The sequence below is a fragment of the Pipistrellus kuhlii genome, unplaced genomic scaffold, assembly GCF_014108245.1.
Source record: "Pipistrellus kuhlii isolate mPipKuh1 unplaced genomic scaffold, mPipKuh1.p scaffold_m20_p_16, whole genome shotgun sequence".
NCBI classification, from domain to species: domain Eukaryota; kingdom Metazoa; phylum Chordata; class Mammalia; order Chiroptera; family Vespertilionidae; genus Pipistrellus; species Pipistrellus kuhlii.
The window spans coordinates 29,960,777-29,979,460 of record NW_023425471.1 but is presented as its reverse complement, the minus strand read 5'-3'; the positions used below and the strand labels follow the sequence as shown (position 1 = coordinate 29,979,460).

The window sequence follows — 18,684 nt, the reverse complement described above, 5'->3', positions numbered from 1 at the left end:
TCTGCATTCCCACTAGTAGTCTACTAATGTTGCATTTTCTCCACATCCTCACCAACACTTGTTTATTTTTAAAATATATTTTATTGAATTTTTACAGAGAAGAAGAGAGAGGGATAGTTAGAAACATTGATGACAGAGAAACATCTATCAGCTGCCTCTTGCACACCCCCCATTGGGGTTGTGCCCACAACCAAGGTACATGCCCTTGACTGGAATCGAACCCGGGAGCCTCTATCCACTGAGCCAAACTGGTTTCGGCCCAACTTAGTTTTGATAGTTTATATAAGTTTTCCTTCTATACAGTTCCATTCCTTCCCCTTTATGTTTTTTTATTGAATTTATTGGGATGACATTGGTTTACAAAATCATACAGGTTTCAAGTGTATAACTCAATAAAACAGCATCTGCATATTGCATCATGTGCCCATCAGCCCAAGCAAAGTCTCTCATGTAGTTATTATTACAAAATAGATATTTATAATTTTTTTTGCCCATTAACATGTTTATAATTATTGGGTGGTAGTGTCAGCCCTGTACAAGTTCAGCTTTAGCTTCCTGAATATGCTATACCTCTCATCTCAGTCACAAGCCAGAGTAAAAAGGATTAGGATGATAAATCCAGTGGCTCCTTTTGAAGTTTTTGTTTTCAGAGCCATAAATAATTTAATAAAGGCCTCTTCTGGGACCTTGATCAAACCTATAAGAAGTGAGGTGAAGAAATGGAATTGGGAAATCATCAGTGCCAGGAGTCCTGATTTTTATTCCAAAGCCACCCAACTTCTGCTTTCTTGTCCTGTATTCCACAGTCTCACCTTGGGAAGAGCAAAAACTTATGTGGCTCTGATCTAGTCCTAGTGGTTGTCCTAAAGGAATCTGGAGTGTGTGAAGACAAACAACATCTATTAATACTAAAGGGGAGATACTCTGGCAGCACAGTGCCATTTCCTAATCTATGTGACAAAAAATGCACCTTTAAAAGTCCTGTGACATATCCCCCAGAATGAGCACTGTGGCACATTGTGTATTGGAGAAATCTCATGTAAATCTAAATGTCAACAATGGGAAAGGGTCAATGGAATTCAGAATATTACTATACATGTGTCCAAAACACAAAGGCAGTTAAATTTATACTAAGAGAAAAAGATATTCTGGGTACTGAGAAATAAAAAAGGTGAATAAATACTTATAGTGGTAAAAATAGTAGAACATCTTTTTAGAGTAAAATTTGCTTGTATACATATTAACTTATTTAAGATGTATTTACAGGTTTTTTTTAAAAAAACAAATGATTAGTTCTTATTCTTTACTCCCCTGATCCTCTCAACTGAGTCTTAGCCCTGGATATAACAATAATTACTTTTTAACACCAAACTATTAATCTTAGACTCATGAAGAACACCTGTACCTTTTATAGCTGCTCCTGGAGAAGGCATGGGTGGTAACTTGGAGAAAGTACTCTGTGTCTCTTCAGGGATGATACTTTTCACAATCAGGTCATTATTCCAGATTTTTTACTTCACACAACTGTGGGAGTTGAGTAAGTAACTTTGTCTTCTGAAAAAAACAAAAACAAAGTTCAGACAGCCAGAAAGAGAAGCTAGATTTAAAATGGGGAAGAAGAGAAACAAACCATAATACATAAGCACAAGCTGGAGGCCTTGATGGCAGACTGAGTTTGTTCTGTTTGCCATAGTTAATGGCATGGGTGTCATGCAGAATCTGAAGCCCTTTATCATATATCTAAATACACATGCTTAGATAAATGAATCAGAAAAGCAAAGAGGATTCAGGGGAAATTTGGAGAAGTTTTTATATAACAGTTTTATATAAAACAAGTAGCTTTTGCATTTATATATATATAAATGTCTTAACTTTCAGACATTTGGCCAATGTCTCACACTGTTTAAGGTGAACCAGCCAATAAACAATGTCTGAGCACTACAAAGAGGCAATGTCTTTACTTCCACTCTCAAAATCTCTCATCATAATCTTTCTTGTGACTCACTCTAAAAGCAGACATACAGGTAAGTGAATCTTTGAAAATGTAGTCCATTCTACCCAGGTTGACATATTTAAAACAAAGAAAATATGATTTCATTTATAAGACATTCTACTGCTCAGCCAGTATGGATCAGCAGTTGAATGTCAACCTATAAGCAAGGAGGTCATGGTTCGATTCCTAATCAGGGCACATGCCTGGGTTGTGGGCTCGATCTCCAGTGTGGGGTGTGCAGGAAGCAGCCAATCAATGATTCTCATCATTGATGTTTCTATCTCCCTCTCCCTTCCTCTCTTCTCTGAAATCAATAAAAATATATTTTTTAAAAAGACATTTTGGTAAAGATAACCTACAGGAATAGCAAACTGATCAGTGGTTGCCAGGGGCTGGAATTGTATAAATGTTGTGACTACAAAGTGGCATGGGAAAATATTTTGAGTTGATATAAGTTCTGTATCCCATCATCCCCATTGAAATAAGGGTAATCATGTCAATGGCATTATCTCCTATCTCATCTGTGACCTAAATGTGTCAGCTACTTTGGAATATTCAAAGATTAATATGCCATCCTTATCAAAACATTCTCTAATGCTCTGGAAAAAGGAAAACCCTCTCAGTCCCTAACAGCAGCTTCTTGATCCACTAACACATTGACTTCAAAGGCATTTCAAAATATGACCAAAGGTGATAACTTTTACAACTATTTCACCCTTGAATATTATATAATACATTTGTAGTCATATATATTTTACAACTCAACTTGTTGAAAGTTCTGATATTGCAATTTTGTATTACACTTTTAATTTGCATCTCATATCTGTGGTGAAATGATTTTTTGTAGGAATTGGTGAAATTCAAATGTAAATTCATACATAAATACACGGTATTAAATAATTTTATAAGCTAGAAATAATGCATGATTGATTAATATAAATTTAAAAAAACTAAAGGAACCAGAATTGGTAAAACAGCCAAATATCAGGAATTTTACCTTAGTTATTAAAAAGTTATTAAGTAATATAACTATCATGAAAATGCATCATTCAGATCTAATTAGTGGTGAACATAGTTGACTGATGGTCCCAGCTGCTGTCCCTCTGAATTTACCCCCACATTCATACTGAAGCAATGCATCCCATGAACTGACCCTGCCAATAACTGGTGCTAATGTACTTGCATTTCTGTAAGGTGTGAGACTTCTCTAACCAGAGTCTTTAGCTCCACATCTCCCCTTCAGCCTGGCTTAAACCTTAGGATGTCACTACAGTCTAACTAAGGCTCTTCCTGTTAAATCCTTATTCCTTTACTCCTCTCCACCAATATCAGATCTGCACTATCATCTGAAGTCTCTCCCCACTTTCTCCCATTTCCTCCCTTTTAGCATTCATGGTGTTTTACCGGAAGCCAATTCCAGCATGTCAGCAAGGGCTGAATCATCTGGGGTGGCTGCAAGGCATTTCCCCAAACCTGAAAGGGATGCATAAATTGATTGCTTGCTGTCAGACAGCTCAGGGCATCTTAATCTACATGTTATTGCCTCCTACTGGCCAAACATCTGAACAGCTACAGGCAATTCCCCAATTTGACAGTGGACTCTGCCAGGCGTCTTCAAACTACGGCCCGGGGGCCACATGCGGCCCGCAGAGGAGTCTGATCCGGCCCGCCAGGTTTTTTGGGCAGTGAGCGCAGCCGAGGTGTTACAGTAGGAATTAGTAGTTCATATAGTCCAGCCCTCCAGCTCTCTGAGGGACCGTGATCTGGCCCCCACTTTAAAAAGTTTGAGGACCTCTGAACCCTGGCCTTTGATGTGTATATCTCCACCTTGCCTTAGGACAAATTGTGTTAATAAAAAGCAAGGGGTCCTGAGACAGGATAACTTGGTTTCTTTAGCCAGGCTCCTCTGCCCCACACCCCAAATGCCTTTCAAAATTATGTTTCATCTCTGGACTCTATTAACTTATGCACAGCCCTTTCTCCAGGTTTCCTGAACCCTTCCAGATGCCGGATCAAGACCACTGGCATTAAATGGCACTCAATGTGAGGCGTTAGTGTTTGCTCCATTTAATCTCTTAATCATCTATTCCCATTTAGACAGCTATTTCTCAGAGGATAGTGCTAACACAAATTGTCCAAGAAAACTGGTGGTAAAGTGGGGTTGAGTTCTGGCTCACTGCCCACAAGCAAATAATAAAAAAATAATAATAATAACCTGAGTGGCATGAGGACACAGAGAGTCCCTACCACAAGATGGCCAAATGGCTAGATATTTTTATCAGTCTTGAAGTGGGGGAAAAAATTCTGCATGATAAAAATATCCTTGCTGAAATACGGGCATTTCAAAAGCTAGGAAAGGGATAATGCCTAGTAGAGAGTGAAGTTGTCTGCTTACTAGTTGGCTAAATTTATTAATACCCTGCAGAGGAAAAATGAGAGCTAAAGGTCATCAACAAGTATGAGAATCTGAGAGCATTGCTAGTAGCGTTTGCAGTGAAAGGGCAGAAAAAGCTGAGCATCAGACTTTGGAATTGATAGCGATACAGAGCTTCAGATACATTTAAGTCAAGCATGTCAAACTTGAAGCCCATGGGATGCATGGGCTCACAACAAATATTTTTTGGCCCCACCAATATAACGGTATGTAAGAAATGTTTTAATAAAAATTTTCTGACTTAATTTTTACAATATCTTGTTATACATAATTATTAATAATGAACTACAGCCGAAGCTGGTTTTGCTCAGTGGATAGAGCATCGGTCTGCGGGCTGAAAGGTCTCAGGTTCGATTCTGGTAAAGGGCATGTACGTTGGTTGCGGGCACATCCCTGGTGGGGGGTGTGCAGGAGGCAGCTGGTCGATGTATCTCTCTCATCGATGTTTCTACCTCTCTATCCCTCTCCCTTCCTCTCTGCAAAAAATCAATAAAATATATTTTTAAAAATAATAATAATTAACTACAATATTCATTAATGACTCATTACTATAATCATGTTGCATTCATTTCCCTTATGTGCCTTATGTGCAGATGCACTATTTCTCTCCACTAATACTAGCAGAGAATATTTTAGCAGCCAATTGCTATGTCATTAGTCTTGGACTGACTTGTTTGGAGTGTGCGACAGGAAATATTTTGCTTTCAGACAACAAGAAAAATGGGTTTATTTGCATTATGCTTATTAATTTGTGCAGTTATTTGGTGTCTGGTAAGTTAATGTTCAAAAAATATTAATTTTTATTAAAATGTTCTATTGTTTTATGTTAATGATTACTTATTTATTTCAGCCCTTTGTATTCAGCATGTCTCTATTGAAATAAACCTACATTTCTATGAAACTTTTGTTTTTTTGCGGCCCACATAAACTTAAACCTTGTTTATTTGACCCATGCTAGCCTTGGAGTTTGACAAGCTTAATTTAAGTACTCAGGCAAGGCAGGTGTTATATTAATGTCAGGACTTTGGTTGAAAAAAAATCTAGGATTTGGAAATACGGAGGCAACAGCTGGATGGATACCTCTAAGCGCATCCTTGAGGATGTTGGTTTTGCAGATTACTTTGAATCTCAGAAATTGCAAAAATAGCCCATGATTGTTTAGTTACAATACACTCCCCTATATTTCCATCACCTCAAAAATGCAACAGGTACTACCCTCCGAAGCTTCTTCTACACAAGGCTGCCAGACTGTTAATTAATGTTAAGCCACAGCATGAACTAACTGTGGTTATTCTGAGCTTCATAAGGAAGGAAAGAAATTTGACATTGAAGTTGCTGCATGTAAGAATTTCCTAGCATGTACCAGTAAGAGCCAGGGAAATGCTCCCAGGATTGAGTCCTACAGGTACTTAATCAAGGTGGCCAGAATATAACACTGGATAAACAAGAATTCATTTACTTAGGAGCACTTTCTGGGGACATAGGATTTAATACCAGCAAGGACCCCAATAGATGGGGCAAATTTGCTATTAATGCAGTCCTTAGAAGTATTGAGAAAGCAATGATCTATGATGAATTAAATGGAAATGCCTGAGGTACCATGGTATACAAGAGAGGGAAAATAATGCAAAGTCTCATAGAGGTGGCCTGGATGAAATGACTATTTTATAGGAGAAGAGAAGACCCAGCTAAGGATAATGTTCCATAGAAGGGCCCAGAGGAAACACTTCATCTGGACCATCAGGAATGTGCTGCTAAGAGGAATACCAGCATCACTAAAATATTCAGTGGCGGTTTTCCTCTGTTGACCAGGAATGATGGTGGAAGCACAATCACAGAGCTGAGCTTATTAATATCCATGGGATTAAGTCAGATCTTAAGTTCCTGAAACCAAAAGGCCAAAATTATAGAAACCAACAACATCAGTGGGGAATCAAAAGCGGGTTTACTCACAAGGAGTTGTGAATATGATGAATGGAACATAGAGTCCCTAGGAGGAATATAGCCGAACAACCTAAGAGTGTGTTGCTTAATATCTTCAAGTTGAAAAAAAGACAAGAGTGTTGGAGAAGGGTGATGAAGGTTTCCCCAGTAACATCATGCTTCTTGCTCGGTTTCTGGACCCAGTTCAATTTTCAGATCCAGAACACATTTATTAAAGAGGGAGCCATGTCTTGATAAGGAAGAACCCTGCAATATCACAGTAAGTATATACTATAATGATTCTTTTAGTACTTCTCTAAAAGGAGCTATGGCTATGCACTCAATTGACTGTATAAAAGGGAAATGAAAATACCAAGACACTTCAACAACTATTAAATGCAGAGCCTGAGTTTGACTTTGATATCTGGAGACCTATGAATCATCATGGCCCAACTGTTAAAGAGGGGGCATACAGAAAGTAGGTAATAAATTTTAAGCCTCGCAGTAAACACAAAGCAAAAATCTTCTATAGGCACACAAAAAATAAAGAGAAGGGAATCATAAAATACCACTATGAAAAATCATCAATTTACAAAGGAAGACAATAACAGAGAAAGAAACAAAGAAACTACAAAATATCCACAAATAATTAATAAAATTGCATTAGTAAGTTCTTACCTATCAATAATTACTTTATATATAAATGGGTTTAATTCTCCAATTAAAAGTCATAGAGTAACTGAAAGGATAAAAGCACAAGACATAACTATATGCTATCTACAAGAGATACTTTCAACTTTAAGGACACATATAGGCTTAAGGTAAAGTTATGGAAAAAAATATCCTAAGCAAATGGAAACCAATAAACTGCAGGGACAGACATACTAATATCAGAAAAAATAGACTAACTCAAAAAATGTAACAAGATATAATACAAAGAAGATCATTCTATAATGACAAAGAGGACAATTCATCAAGAGGATATAGCAATTATCTATCTATACTAATAAAAGGGTAATACGCTAATTAGACCAGACATCTTCCAGACGTCCTTCCAGACAAAGCCACAGTGGCAGGGGTTGAGGCAGAGGCAGTTAGGGGCAATCAGGCTGGCAGGGGAGGGCAATCAGGTCAGCAGGAGAAGGTTGTTAGGGGGTGATCAGGCTGTCAAGGGAGCAGTTAAAGGGCAATCAGGCCAGCAGGGGAGCAGTTAGGGGGCAATTAGGCCAGCAGTGGAGCAGTTGGAGGGCAATCAGGCCAGCAGGGGAGCAGTTAGAGGGCAATCAGGCCAGCAGTGGAGCAGTTAGGGGCAATCAGGCTGCCAAGCAGAAGTGGTTAGGGGCAATCAGGCAGGCAGGCAGGTGAACAGTTAGGAGCCGGCGGTCCTGGATTGCAAGAGGAATGTCTGACTGCCAGTGGAATTAGACCTAAATCAGCAGTTGGACATCACCCAAGGAGTCCCAGATTGGAGAGGGTTCAGGCTGGACTGAGGGATGCCCCCCCCCCCCCATCCTGTGCACAAATTTCGTGCACCAAGCCTCTAGTAACTATATATACACCGGAGCAGGTAAATATATATTAAGGAAATACTAACAGATCTTAAGGAAGAAATAAATAGCAATACAATAATAAAAGCATACAGTCCTCGCTGGTTTGGCTCAGTGGATAGAGCGTCAGCCTGCAGACTGAAGGGTCTCAGGTTTGATTCCAGTCAAGGGCATATGCCCGGGTTGTGGGCTCAATCTCCAGTAGAGGACATGCAGAAGGCAGCCAATCAATGATTCTCTCTTGTCATTGATGTTTCTATATCTCTCTTCCTCTCCCTTCCTCTCTGAAATCAATAAAAATATATTTATAATAATAATAATAATAATAATATTAAAAGCATACAAAAAGAAATTAAACTGTCCTATTTGCCAATGACATGATTTTCTACTTAAAATATACCAAGGAATCTGTACAAACTCCTAGAACTAATACCTGTGTTCAGCAAGTTGGTGGAATACAAAACCAACACACAAGAGGAAAAGGGGTGTGGAAGGAGGTAGAAAAAAGAAAAGGGGGGATAAAAGATGATGAAAGAAGAGTTAATATAATCCAATATACACATTATGTATTATAGAATTATACAATTAAAATCTATATAATTTTATTAACCAATGTCACCCCAATAAATTAAATTTAAAAAAATTAATTTAAAAGTCAATCACATTTGCCTGGCTGCAGTGGCTCAGTTGGTTTTTTGGTGTGTTTTTTTTTAACAGCTTTTTTTAGTTTAATTTCCAAAACATATAAAGAGTTCATACAACTCAACACCGAGCAAACAAACTACCCAATCACAAAGTAGGCAGGGGACCCAAAAATACACCTCTCCTAAGTAGACATATGAACAGCCAATAGATATATGAAAAGATATTCAACCTCACTGGCAATGAGGGAAATGCAAATCAAAACTACAATGAAATACCACCTCACATTTGTTAAGTGTGGCCATTATCAACAAGACAAGCATAACAAGTGTGTGGGGGGGGGGGCGGGGGGTGTGTGGAAAAGAGGGAACCCTCATTCACTGCTGGTGGGAATATAGACTGGTACAATCACTATGGAAAGAAGTCTGGTGATTCCTCAAAAAATTAAGAATACATCTACCTTGTAACCTAACAATCCCTCTCTTGGGTATGTATGCAAAATCATGTATTCACACAGATATTTGTGCCCCTACGTTCATTGCAGCATTATTCACGGTGGCCAAGACATGGAAACAACCAAAGTGTCCTGTGATAGAGGACTGGATAAAGAAGATGTGATAAATATATACAATTGAATAATACTCAGCCATACAAAGATAAATAGCGCCCAAGATGGATGGACCTTGAGAGCATTATGCTAAATGAAATTAATTAGAAAAAGCTAAGAACTATGTGATTTCATTTACATATGGAATATAAAACTGAAAATCGTGAACACAAACATCAGTGTAGTGATTGCCATAGGGAAGGAGGTGGGAGGAGAAGGGGGTCCTAATATATGGTGACAGGAGAAGATGACTTTGGGTGGTGGCCACATGGTGCCATTTTCAGATCTTGTAACATAGAAACCCACACCTGAAACCTATATGTTCATGTTGACCAATGTCACCCCAATAAATTTAATTTAAAAAAGAACAATGATAATAAATCATGCCATTGATCCCTTCTTTAGAAGCCCTTTATATTTCAGGAGAAGTTTGGAAAAGAACAAAGTGTAGTCTGTTCCTCAGCCTTAATTCTGTATTGTCTCTCCTCTCTAGCTCTTTTTTTCATTCTTAGATTTCCTATGGAAGAAAGTATGATCAGACATAGTTGATAAATTCAACCCAGAGCCATTGCAGTGTTTCCTTCACTCCAGTGAATGTAATAAAGGATGGTGAAGCTTAATGATGGGACAGAGGAAAGGTGGAGGGACCTGTCTCAGATGGGGTCATTAGCCTCTGATATTATTGCTGTTGCTTCAACTCCTGTAGTTTCACCATGTGCAAAACAGGGCCTGGTTCTTTGTTCAGGATGTTCGCAATGCCTTGACAATGAAAGATGTCAGCTACAAGATTTGTGATAAGGAGAACCGAAAGGTGTGTGCTGAGTTCTTTACCTGTCCTTAGTCCTGGGACAGGAGGACAAGCAGAGCTGGTCACCTTCTGCAGTACTGGCGTTCCTGATTCTAACCCAGCCTTTTGTTCCTACAGATGCCTGTCTTTGTCAATACTTCTGCTATACCCTACTCTGTGCAGGATAAGCTGGCGTCAGAAGAAATGGAACAGCTAACTGTAATGCAGACTCAAGGCATATGTGTGCCCTCATTCAGACCCACCTGCTCCTCTTCTAGCCCCTGACTTACCTGTTTACAACACAGCCTCAGAGCGCTCGGGGTCTCTCTCTCTCTCTCTCTCTCTCTCTCTCTCTCTCTCTCTCTCTCTATATATATATATATATATATATATATATATATATATATATATCTTTATCTCTGTCTGCAGCTGGCCATAAGCACACAACATGATGTTTCCCAGAAAGCTCTTGATCTTCATAAGCTTCCTTTTGACCCAGATACAATAGACAGCAGTAATTTTAGGGCAGATGAGGGCAGAGGGTTCTGCCTGGGACTTAGCAATTATAATAAAGGAGGGATTGGCACTGCCCTTAGACCCCTCACAACCTTCTTATTTCCAACTCTTGGCTTCCTGAAGACTTGGTGCACCATGAGACTGATATAATCCTGAATAGAAGAAACTGCATGGCTGCCACCCTGCAGATCATCAAAGAGAATTTCCCTGAGGTGAGGCATTAGACCTAGTGCTGGTGTTACCGTAGAGGGTGGAACAGATGGGACAGAGGGCAGATTTGTCTCCAAGCTCTTAGATAGTAACAAACACTCTAACTCATCTTCCCCAAAGCTGTTGTACTTGAACATGTGTAAAAACAAACTGTACCAGCTGCATGGCCTGTCTGACATTATACAGATGGCACCCACAATGAACATACCAAATCTTTCAAAAATGAGGTGAGAAGAGCCAAATAAAAGTTGGGTTGAGTGTAGGGTGTAGTGGCATCAGAGTGATGTCAGGAGGTAAGCAACGATGCCAGTGGGAGAGAGAAGGAAGGGGCTGTAGATACAGTGACCTGGATTTTCCTCTTCCCCTGGACTCTTTCTAGTATCATTTTGATATTTCTCAGCCGAATTCAGCTTGGGAATGGGAGAATATCAAAGGCCTTAAGCTCAAATAGCTGTGGCTAGAAGTAAACCACTTGTGTGACACCTTCCCAGACCAGCCCACCTAAGGCTGGTGATAATCACTGCCACTCTTCCTGGGAATCTTTGCCCCCTGGGAGATTGAACTGACTCTGAGAATGCATGTGTGCAAGAAGCTACAACCCTTGTCCTCTGGACCCTACCGTCTCCCCTCTGTTTCCCTTACCAGTGAGGAGTTTCCTTCTTCTGACCTGCTCACCTGTCTCCTGGTCTGAGGTAAGTTCCCCACTTCTCTGCACCTAGCTTTCTCTAGCATGCCCTCCCAAGAGTGTGCTCCAGGAGCATCAAGAGCAGGAGAGTCCAGCCTTGAGCCGGATGTGGTGCCCTGCACCGAAAAGGGCCCAGGGCCTCATGCTGAGAAAGCCTTCCTACTAGGTGCTGAAATGGGGCTTCCTTCTCCTGCTCTGAGAAGAGCCCTGTTTCCCGTACACCATAAGGGGGCTGCCATGATGACATCTGTTCCTCTGACCCACTTCCACTAGCTGAGCCATCCTTAGGAAAGAAAAAGCAAGTTTCCCTAAGTTGAGAGGCCAGAAGTGAGCCACCAGCAGTGAGCAGAGGGCCTCTGGAGGCATCAGTGGAAGGCAGAGGGCAGAGTGGTTTGAGGAGACAGAAAGACAGTCCTCTCATGGGCACTGCCCCTCCCTCCATACATCATTTCAAATGCCTGGCCCTTCATAGGAACCCTGAGTAGTCTGACATGAATAGGATTCCTCAGGCCAGGAATCATCTAAGGCAGGCACAGAGACACAGGGGCCATTATCTATACTGGGGGATATGAACTGAAAACGACATGAATGTGATCTCTGCAAAAATGTTCTACACACAGGCAAAAGTGCACATAACAGTAGAGATTTCCAGGACCTCATGATACTGATGCCCACTGTAATCTTGCCATGAAATTTACAGGATCCTTTCATTCCTGACCTCTGACCTTCACTATCTCCTGGGCCCATCCTTTCCCCACTTAATAAAGCCCTGCAAAATGAAAAAGAAGGATATAACATCATTGGGGGTATTATAAAGGAGACTTTATCAGCAACTTGGTCTCAAATGTATTTGATGCCAGGAAAGCTGTAAAGGATCTGGTGTTCTGAAGACTCAAGACTTGCAATTCCTGCATCAGTAAGTATCCCTGAAAGTTTTCAAGTCCCCTTTGAGGTTCTGTCCATAGAGGTACACTATTAATTGTCCCCTCACAGATATTACTTGATCTGACTCTGGAGACCGACACTGTCTTCTCTGTGCTTACCAAGATGAAGTCTGCTGCTCCCCGAGCATTCCTTTCATGCTGGACGACCCAGCCCCCAGCCCGTGAGTATCACAGCTCAGACTCTCATTTGGAGTTAGGGAGTGTCTCTCCAGCAGAAACTTGTCAGCTGATGCAAACACCCCCACTGGCCAGACCACCACATCCTGTTTTGTTTTTTCTCCTAGAAGCAGCTTGTTTGAGTACTTCAAGGATAACAGGAATATGAAGAACCTCCATGACCCCAGTGCCTGTGGAATGGGAAAAATTGATCAGTCATAGGACCCAGAGTGCTGCAACCCTGACTTTTGCTGTCCTTCCCCCCCAGATTTGGCATTTTCAGCTGCTGGAACATAATCATACACAACAAAAAGTGACATTGTGAGTTCTCCCTGTGTGTTGCCCAAAACTCAGCATGATCTCAGCTCCTTCGTGGTGGACATGTGGTTCCAATTAGTGAGTCCCTCAGGCAGGCCCAGAAAGACACAGGTGTAAAAGGTGCTGTGCCTGGCTGAAACCGGATAGGCTCAATGGATAGAGTGTCGGCCTGCGGACTGAAAGGTCCCAGGTTCGATTCCGGTCAAGGGCATGTACCGTGGTTGTGGGCACCTTCCCAGTAGGGGGGGTGCAAGAGGCAGCTGATCGATGATTCTCTCTCATCGATGTTTCTAACTCTCTATCCTTCTCTCTTCCTCTCTGTAAAAAATCAATTATATATATATATATATATATATATATATATATATATATATATATATATATATATTTTAAAAGGTGCTGTGCCTGAACTCTTTTTTCTTTTTCTTTTTTTTCTTTTTCATGAAAGGATGTTCTGTTTCTCTGTCAATGGGTTAAGGAGTCCTGGCTGAGCTCTATCTCAGAACTCTCACAGCTTTCCTGATTTCTTCCCTTTCCCTCCTATTTCTTCTGTGTTATTCTGCCTCCACTCTGCCCCCTGAAGAGTAACCTGTGTTATTTTTAAATCATAAATTCAATAAAAATTTAGGAATACATTCTGCACTGCCAAAGGAAAAAAAAATAAAATATGAAAGCAGGAAGAACATATTTGCAAACAATATTGCAGAATTTGGCTAATATGGCTATATATAAAGGACTTTTTGCTAACGAGGAGCAAGAGAGACAAAGATATCAAAATTAATTAAAAAGCAAAATATTTCTCCAATAAATATTTGCACAGAAGCCAAACCACATTGCCCCCAAAAAAATATTCAGAGATGCCACAATGAGTAAAAATCCAATTTGCATAAAATCATTTATATGATTGAAAAATTTAAATATATAATTATTCATGCACACACACAAATATATATATACATGTGTATATATGTATATGTATACAAAACTTGAAAATATTTTAAGCTAAGTAAACACCAACCTTACACATCTAGAAAATGTGCACCAATCTATTAAAAGTGGGTTTCTTTGGGTCATGTTGAGAGGATCATATAGATGAAAGATATGGGATGATTTTATTTTCTAAATATATATTTAATAGTGTTTAATATTTTGTAATTAGGCAAATTTGTTGAGACACTTGAAAATATCTAACATGTTGAAAAAAATTCCTATATTTACTAACTTAGAAAATTTTTCGTATTATACTGTTTTACAAAAAATTATTTTTAAAAAAACAGTAACAGTTTATGTATATGTATGTGTTTATCTTATGTTTCCCTCATTCCAAATATGCACAATCTTGAGTGATTATTTTTCTTCAGCTCATTCGGAGGTTGTATGTCCTCCTTCAGGGCATAGAAACCCAGGAAGGCACTGCTTCTGGGGGAGGGAAGTGGCTGAAAAACAACAGTTAAGTTCTGGCTTTCTGGCTAATTCATTGGAGCTCAGGGTCTTATCTCACTCTCTTCCCCTTAGGAAGCCTTCTGGTCAGCCCTTCAAAGCTACAATTCTGGCTGCGGCCACTAGAGGGGGAGCTTCTCCCAATGCACCATCCCTTTTCACTACCCCCCACAAACGCCGTGCCCCCCCCGCCCCACACACACACACACACACCCAGCCACTCAAAGGAAAAGGTATGGTTTTTTTTTTTCCTACTCTCATTCCAGTGCCCCATCAAACTGTTTGCTATTTTCTTTATAAATTTCAGTTCGTCCCCGAAAATGACTTCTCTAAGGTGAACTGAAGTTATTTTTGCCATGTGACTATTTACAGATCTTTAACTTTGTCAGTCTTATATATTTCACAGAGAGTTTATTAAAGCAATGCAAGGTGGAATAACGTCCATTGTATAAAGCTCAGCACAGTGTCTGCATCACCATGTAATATCTTTATTACTCCAAACAAGCTCCTACACCTTCCTAAACTTCAGCAACTTCAGGGAGGGCAAGGAGTGTTAATTTGCAGATACAGGTGTCCTTGTGAGGAATACATGAAGGAGTACAGTGTAATACATCCCACACAGAAACTGGTCACAATTGACTATCAGAGTTCTCTGGGAACTCTACGTGCAAACATCTACCTGGGAACTAGTCATATTAAATCTACTTAAAGCCTACGTGGAGTTGGCTTGGTTGGAAACAGTTGCCTATGTGTTAGGCTAGTAGCAAAGCCAGGGGGCAGTGAGAACAGGAAGTTAAGTCTTCTCTAGCTGCTAGGACCCTCCTCTCTATCGCCTTGGGGGAAGGGATTTCCTGTAGGGACTCCATATTACTTGCAACGACTTGATTAAAGTTTGGGCCCCTCCTCATACTTGCCACAACCCTCCAGCTCCAGACTCCACAGATTCTCCTCATAAATACCATGTGAGGACAGATGTGACAGGTTACTGCCTTCAGACTAAACGAGCGGTGAGTTGGTCAATGTGAGTCCTCACAGGACCGGAGGGATTCTAGGCCCCTCCCCCACCCCTTCCCATGGGATACCCAGCCAAGCCACATTTAGATGGGAGAGAGTTGGCGAGGGCGCAGGCTATTTTCCACTCTCTTGAGGAAACGGATAGAGTGCTCCCTGACACATCATCCTGGTTTCACATGGAAAACCTAACACTCTCCCCTGCTCTCCGCCCCCCCCCCCCGCCTCCCCCCCCTCCCCGCTGTGGGAAAACCTCCCCTCCTGTGGATATGTTTATGACAGAGCTGAGATATTCCCCCTGGATGAGGGGAAAGGTCTGAGTCATCTATACCTCTCTGGTCCAGGATTTAGTAAGTGGGAAGGTTATGTGAAGAAGGGAGTATTGGAAATTAACATTCTTTGGATGCATTCTAGAGGTAGGGGAGGGGCAAGGAACCCAGCATTATTATTGAATTTTTACACCAACCAGTCAGCATATATTGTATTATCTCAATAGCAGCTTCTTTTTTTCCATTTTTAAATTAAGGTTTTATATGTGTACATATCTTATCATTGTCCCCCCACCCCCCCATAAAATAGCAGCTTCTTTAGGCTTGCTTTATAGCCCAGCATATGATCTGTTCTGGAATGTTACATGGGTTGTCATGTGCAGTGTACTATGTCAATTAACTAATTTTTGTTGTATGTGTTATTTAAATCTTCATTTAACTCATTTTTATTTGAATATTTTATCTGTCATTCGGTGAGGTACATTAAAATTTCCCTCTGTGGATTTGTTCATTTCTTTTACTTATGTCATTTTTTGCTGTATGTTCTCCATTTACTTCTATCAGTTTTTGCTGTGTATCTTTTGGTTCTATGTTCAAAGGTACATACAAATTTAAAATTTATTAATATTTCCATATTGAATTGAACCTTTAGTCATAATGAAATCTCCCTTTTTTTCTAGTAATGTTGTTACTTAAGGTATGTTTTTTTCTCTTTGAATTTGTTACACCATCAGTCAATCAGTGTTTAAATGGTATATCCTTTGCTATCTTTTTTTTTTTTATTTTCTATACCATTATATTTACATATGCCCCTTTTAAGGAACATTTGATTGAATAAATGTTTTTATCTAGACTTAATGATCTCTACTTTTTCATTTGAAATCTTCAGTTGGTTTGCATATAAATGTAATTCCAGATACAATTTAATTTATTCTGTTTGCCTTATATTTATATTTCTCTTCTAATTTTATTTTCCTCTATTTTGTAACGTTTAATATAGTAATATATTTCTAATCACAAATTTTTGCCTTATTTGGCTTGGTAGTTAAATATTCTTTTGTTGTTTTTGTCATGTTCATCCTTCAGATTACAATTTATATTTTTGCCTTCTCATAGTTTAATATTAATTTTTTATATCTCCTTGGTTAACACAAGTACCTTCCAACACTTAACTCCATTAATGCACCTCCTTATTTGTTGTCATGCACTTTAATTATATATACACTAAGGGCCCAGTGCATGAATTTATGCACCTTGAAAGGAACTGTGGGCCGCAAGGCTGCAGAAGGCACAGGGGCGGGTCTCAGCCCAACCTCCGGGACCCTTTCCAGCCCTTCCCGCTGTACACACTGCCCCCTCCACTGTCTGCTGGCAGTCCTGCTCCCACCACCACCATTCCCACCTGCAGAAGGCACAGAGTGATGGGGCCGGCACCAGCAGCGAGTGAGAGCAGGGCCGGTGCTGTCAGTGGGTGCAAGAGGTGGCTGCCAGCCCTGATCACCCCTCAGGAACAGGGTGGGTGGAGAAGCCCTGAGGGGCAATCAGGGCTGGCAGCCACCACTCACACCCACTAACAGCACCAAGCGATCAGGATTGGCACTGGGTGCCAGCAGTGGGTGAGAGTGGCGACTCTGGTGCTGGCTGCAGGTGTGAGCGAGGCTACTGCTGGAAGTGGGTGTGAGAAGCAGCTGCCAGCCCCAACAGCCCCACAGGAGCAGGGTGGTAGAGAAGCACTGAGGGGCAATCGGGGCCTGCAGCCACCACTTGCACCCACTGACAGCGCCAAGTGATCAGGGCCAGCACTGAGCACAATCAGCAGGCTCTGGCGCCAGCAGCAGGTGCAAGTGGGGCCAGCACTGGCAACAGGTGTGAGTACCGGGTGAGGCTGTGGCACACGGGAGCAAAGAATTTTCAGTAACTGCCAGAGACTCACCTTAATGACAGCAACCAATGCCCCGCCTTGATCTGGCGTCCTGCTCACCTGTTCCACCATCTGTCGCGGCCAACACCCACCATATTCCATGTCTGTAGCCTGCTGCCAATGCCCACCATGTTTCGCGCATGCCCCCTGGTGGTCAGTGCATGTCATAGTGACTGGTTGTTCGGTTGTTCCACTGTTCGTATTTCCATATTAGCCTTTTATTATATAAGACTGGAGACCTGATGCATGGATTTGTGCACTGGTGGAGTCCCTCAATCTGGCATGTGGGGATCAGGCCAAAATTGGCTCTCTGACATCCCCCAAGGTGTCCCAGATTGCAAGAGGGTGCAGGCCAGGCTGAGGGACCCCACTGGTGCACAATCGGGGCTGGGGAAGGATTACGGGAGGGCTCCAGGATGTATCTGGCCCATCTCACCCAGTCCCAATCGGGGCTGATCAGGGCCTGCTGGCCAGGGAGGGACCTCCAGAGGTTGTCCAGCTGAGGGGGACAGCAGGAGGGCTCCAGGGCATGTACAGCCTATCTTACCCAGTCCCAATCAGCCAGACCCCAGAAGCAAGCTAACCTACTGGTTGGAGCATCTGATCCCTGGTGGTCAGTGTGCATCTTAGCAACTGGTAGAACAGTGAACAAATGGTCCGACACTTAGCATATTAGGATTTTATGATATAGGATATTCTCCAAAGAAATTATCTCTATAATATACAGTAAATACTTATTTAGATTTTCCTCCATATTTTGTCATTTTTCTTTACTCTTCTTGTATCTATGTGTCTCCATTTTGGATCATATTTTGGCCTGAGGCAATAGTGCATTAATGGCCGGGGGAGGGGGCAGAAGTGGGGAGGAAGGAATCAAAGGGAAAGGGGGGGGGGCATTTATAGTACTTTCAACAATAATGATACATTTTTTAAAAAGAGTATGAATCTTTAGTTTGAGTTAGATGGTGACAAATTCGCCTAGCTTTTCTTTGCATTAATGTTTATTTAACTTCAATTTTTAAAAGATACGTTTTTTAGTATTTTTTTTTACTTTAATTATTTTTCAGTTACAGTTGATATGCAATTCTTTTCATATATACAACCCAGTGATTGGACAAGATATTTGTGAACACAAAATTCTGAGTATGCAGTTATTTTACTTTACAATATGAAGATATAATTACACTTTCTTCAAACTATCATTTTTTTTGTTTCAAATTAATGTCAGTCTTATTTTTCTCCTTTGAAGATACTTTGTTGTTTTTCTCTCTCATCTTTGAA

The 18,684-nt window shown here is 40.8% G+C and overlaps 3 protein-coding genes across 4 annotated transcripts in view; 2 read left to right on the top strand and 1 right to left on the bottom strand.

The window, feature by feature from the left end:
* The window catches only part of BEX4 (brain expressed X-linked 4), a 667,575-nt gene that overhangs the window by 403,737 nt on the left and 245,154 nt on the right, over positions 1–18,684 (top strand). The gene's annotated exons all lie outside the window — the stretch shown is intronic.
* Positions 1–18,684, bottom strand: part of BEX5 (brain expressed X-linked 5) — a 64,026-nt gene that overhangs the window by 13,649 nt on the left and 31,693 nt on the right. The window lies entirely within an intron of this gene.
* LOC118720243 (nuclear RNA export factor 2) overlaps positions 9,913–18,684 on the top strand; it is a 31,694-nt gene continuing 22,922 nt past the window's right edge. Inside the window, 3 exon segments of the mRNA XM_045582448.1 lie at positions 9,913–9,957; positions 10,072–10,152; positions 12,713–12,765. Of these exon segments, the coding sequence (XP_045438404.1) occupies positions 9,913–9,957; positions 10,072–10,152; positions 12,713–12,765 (179 nt within the window).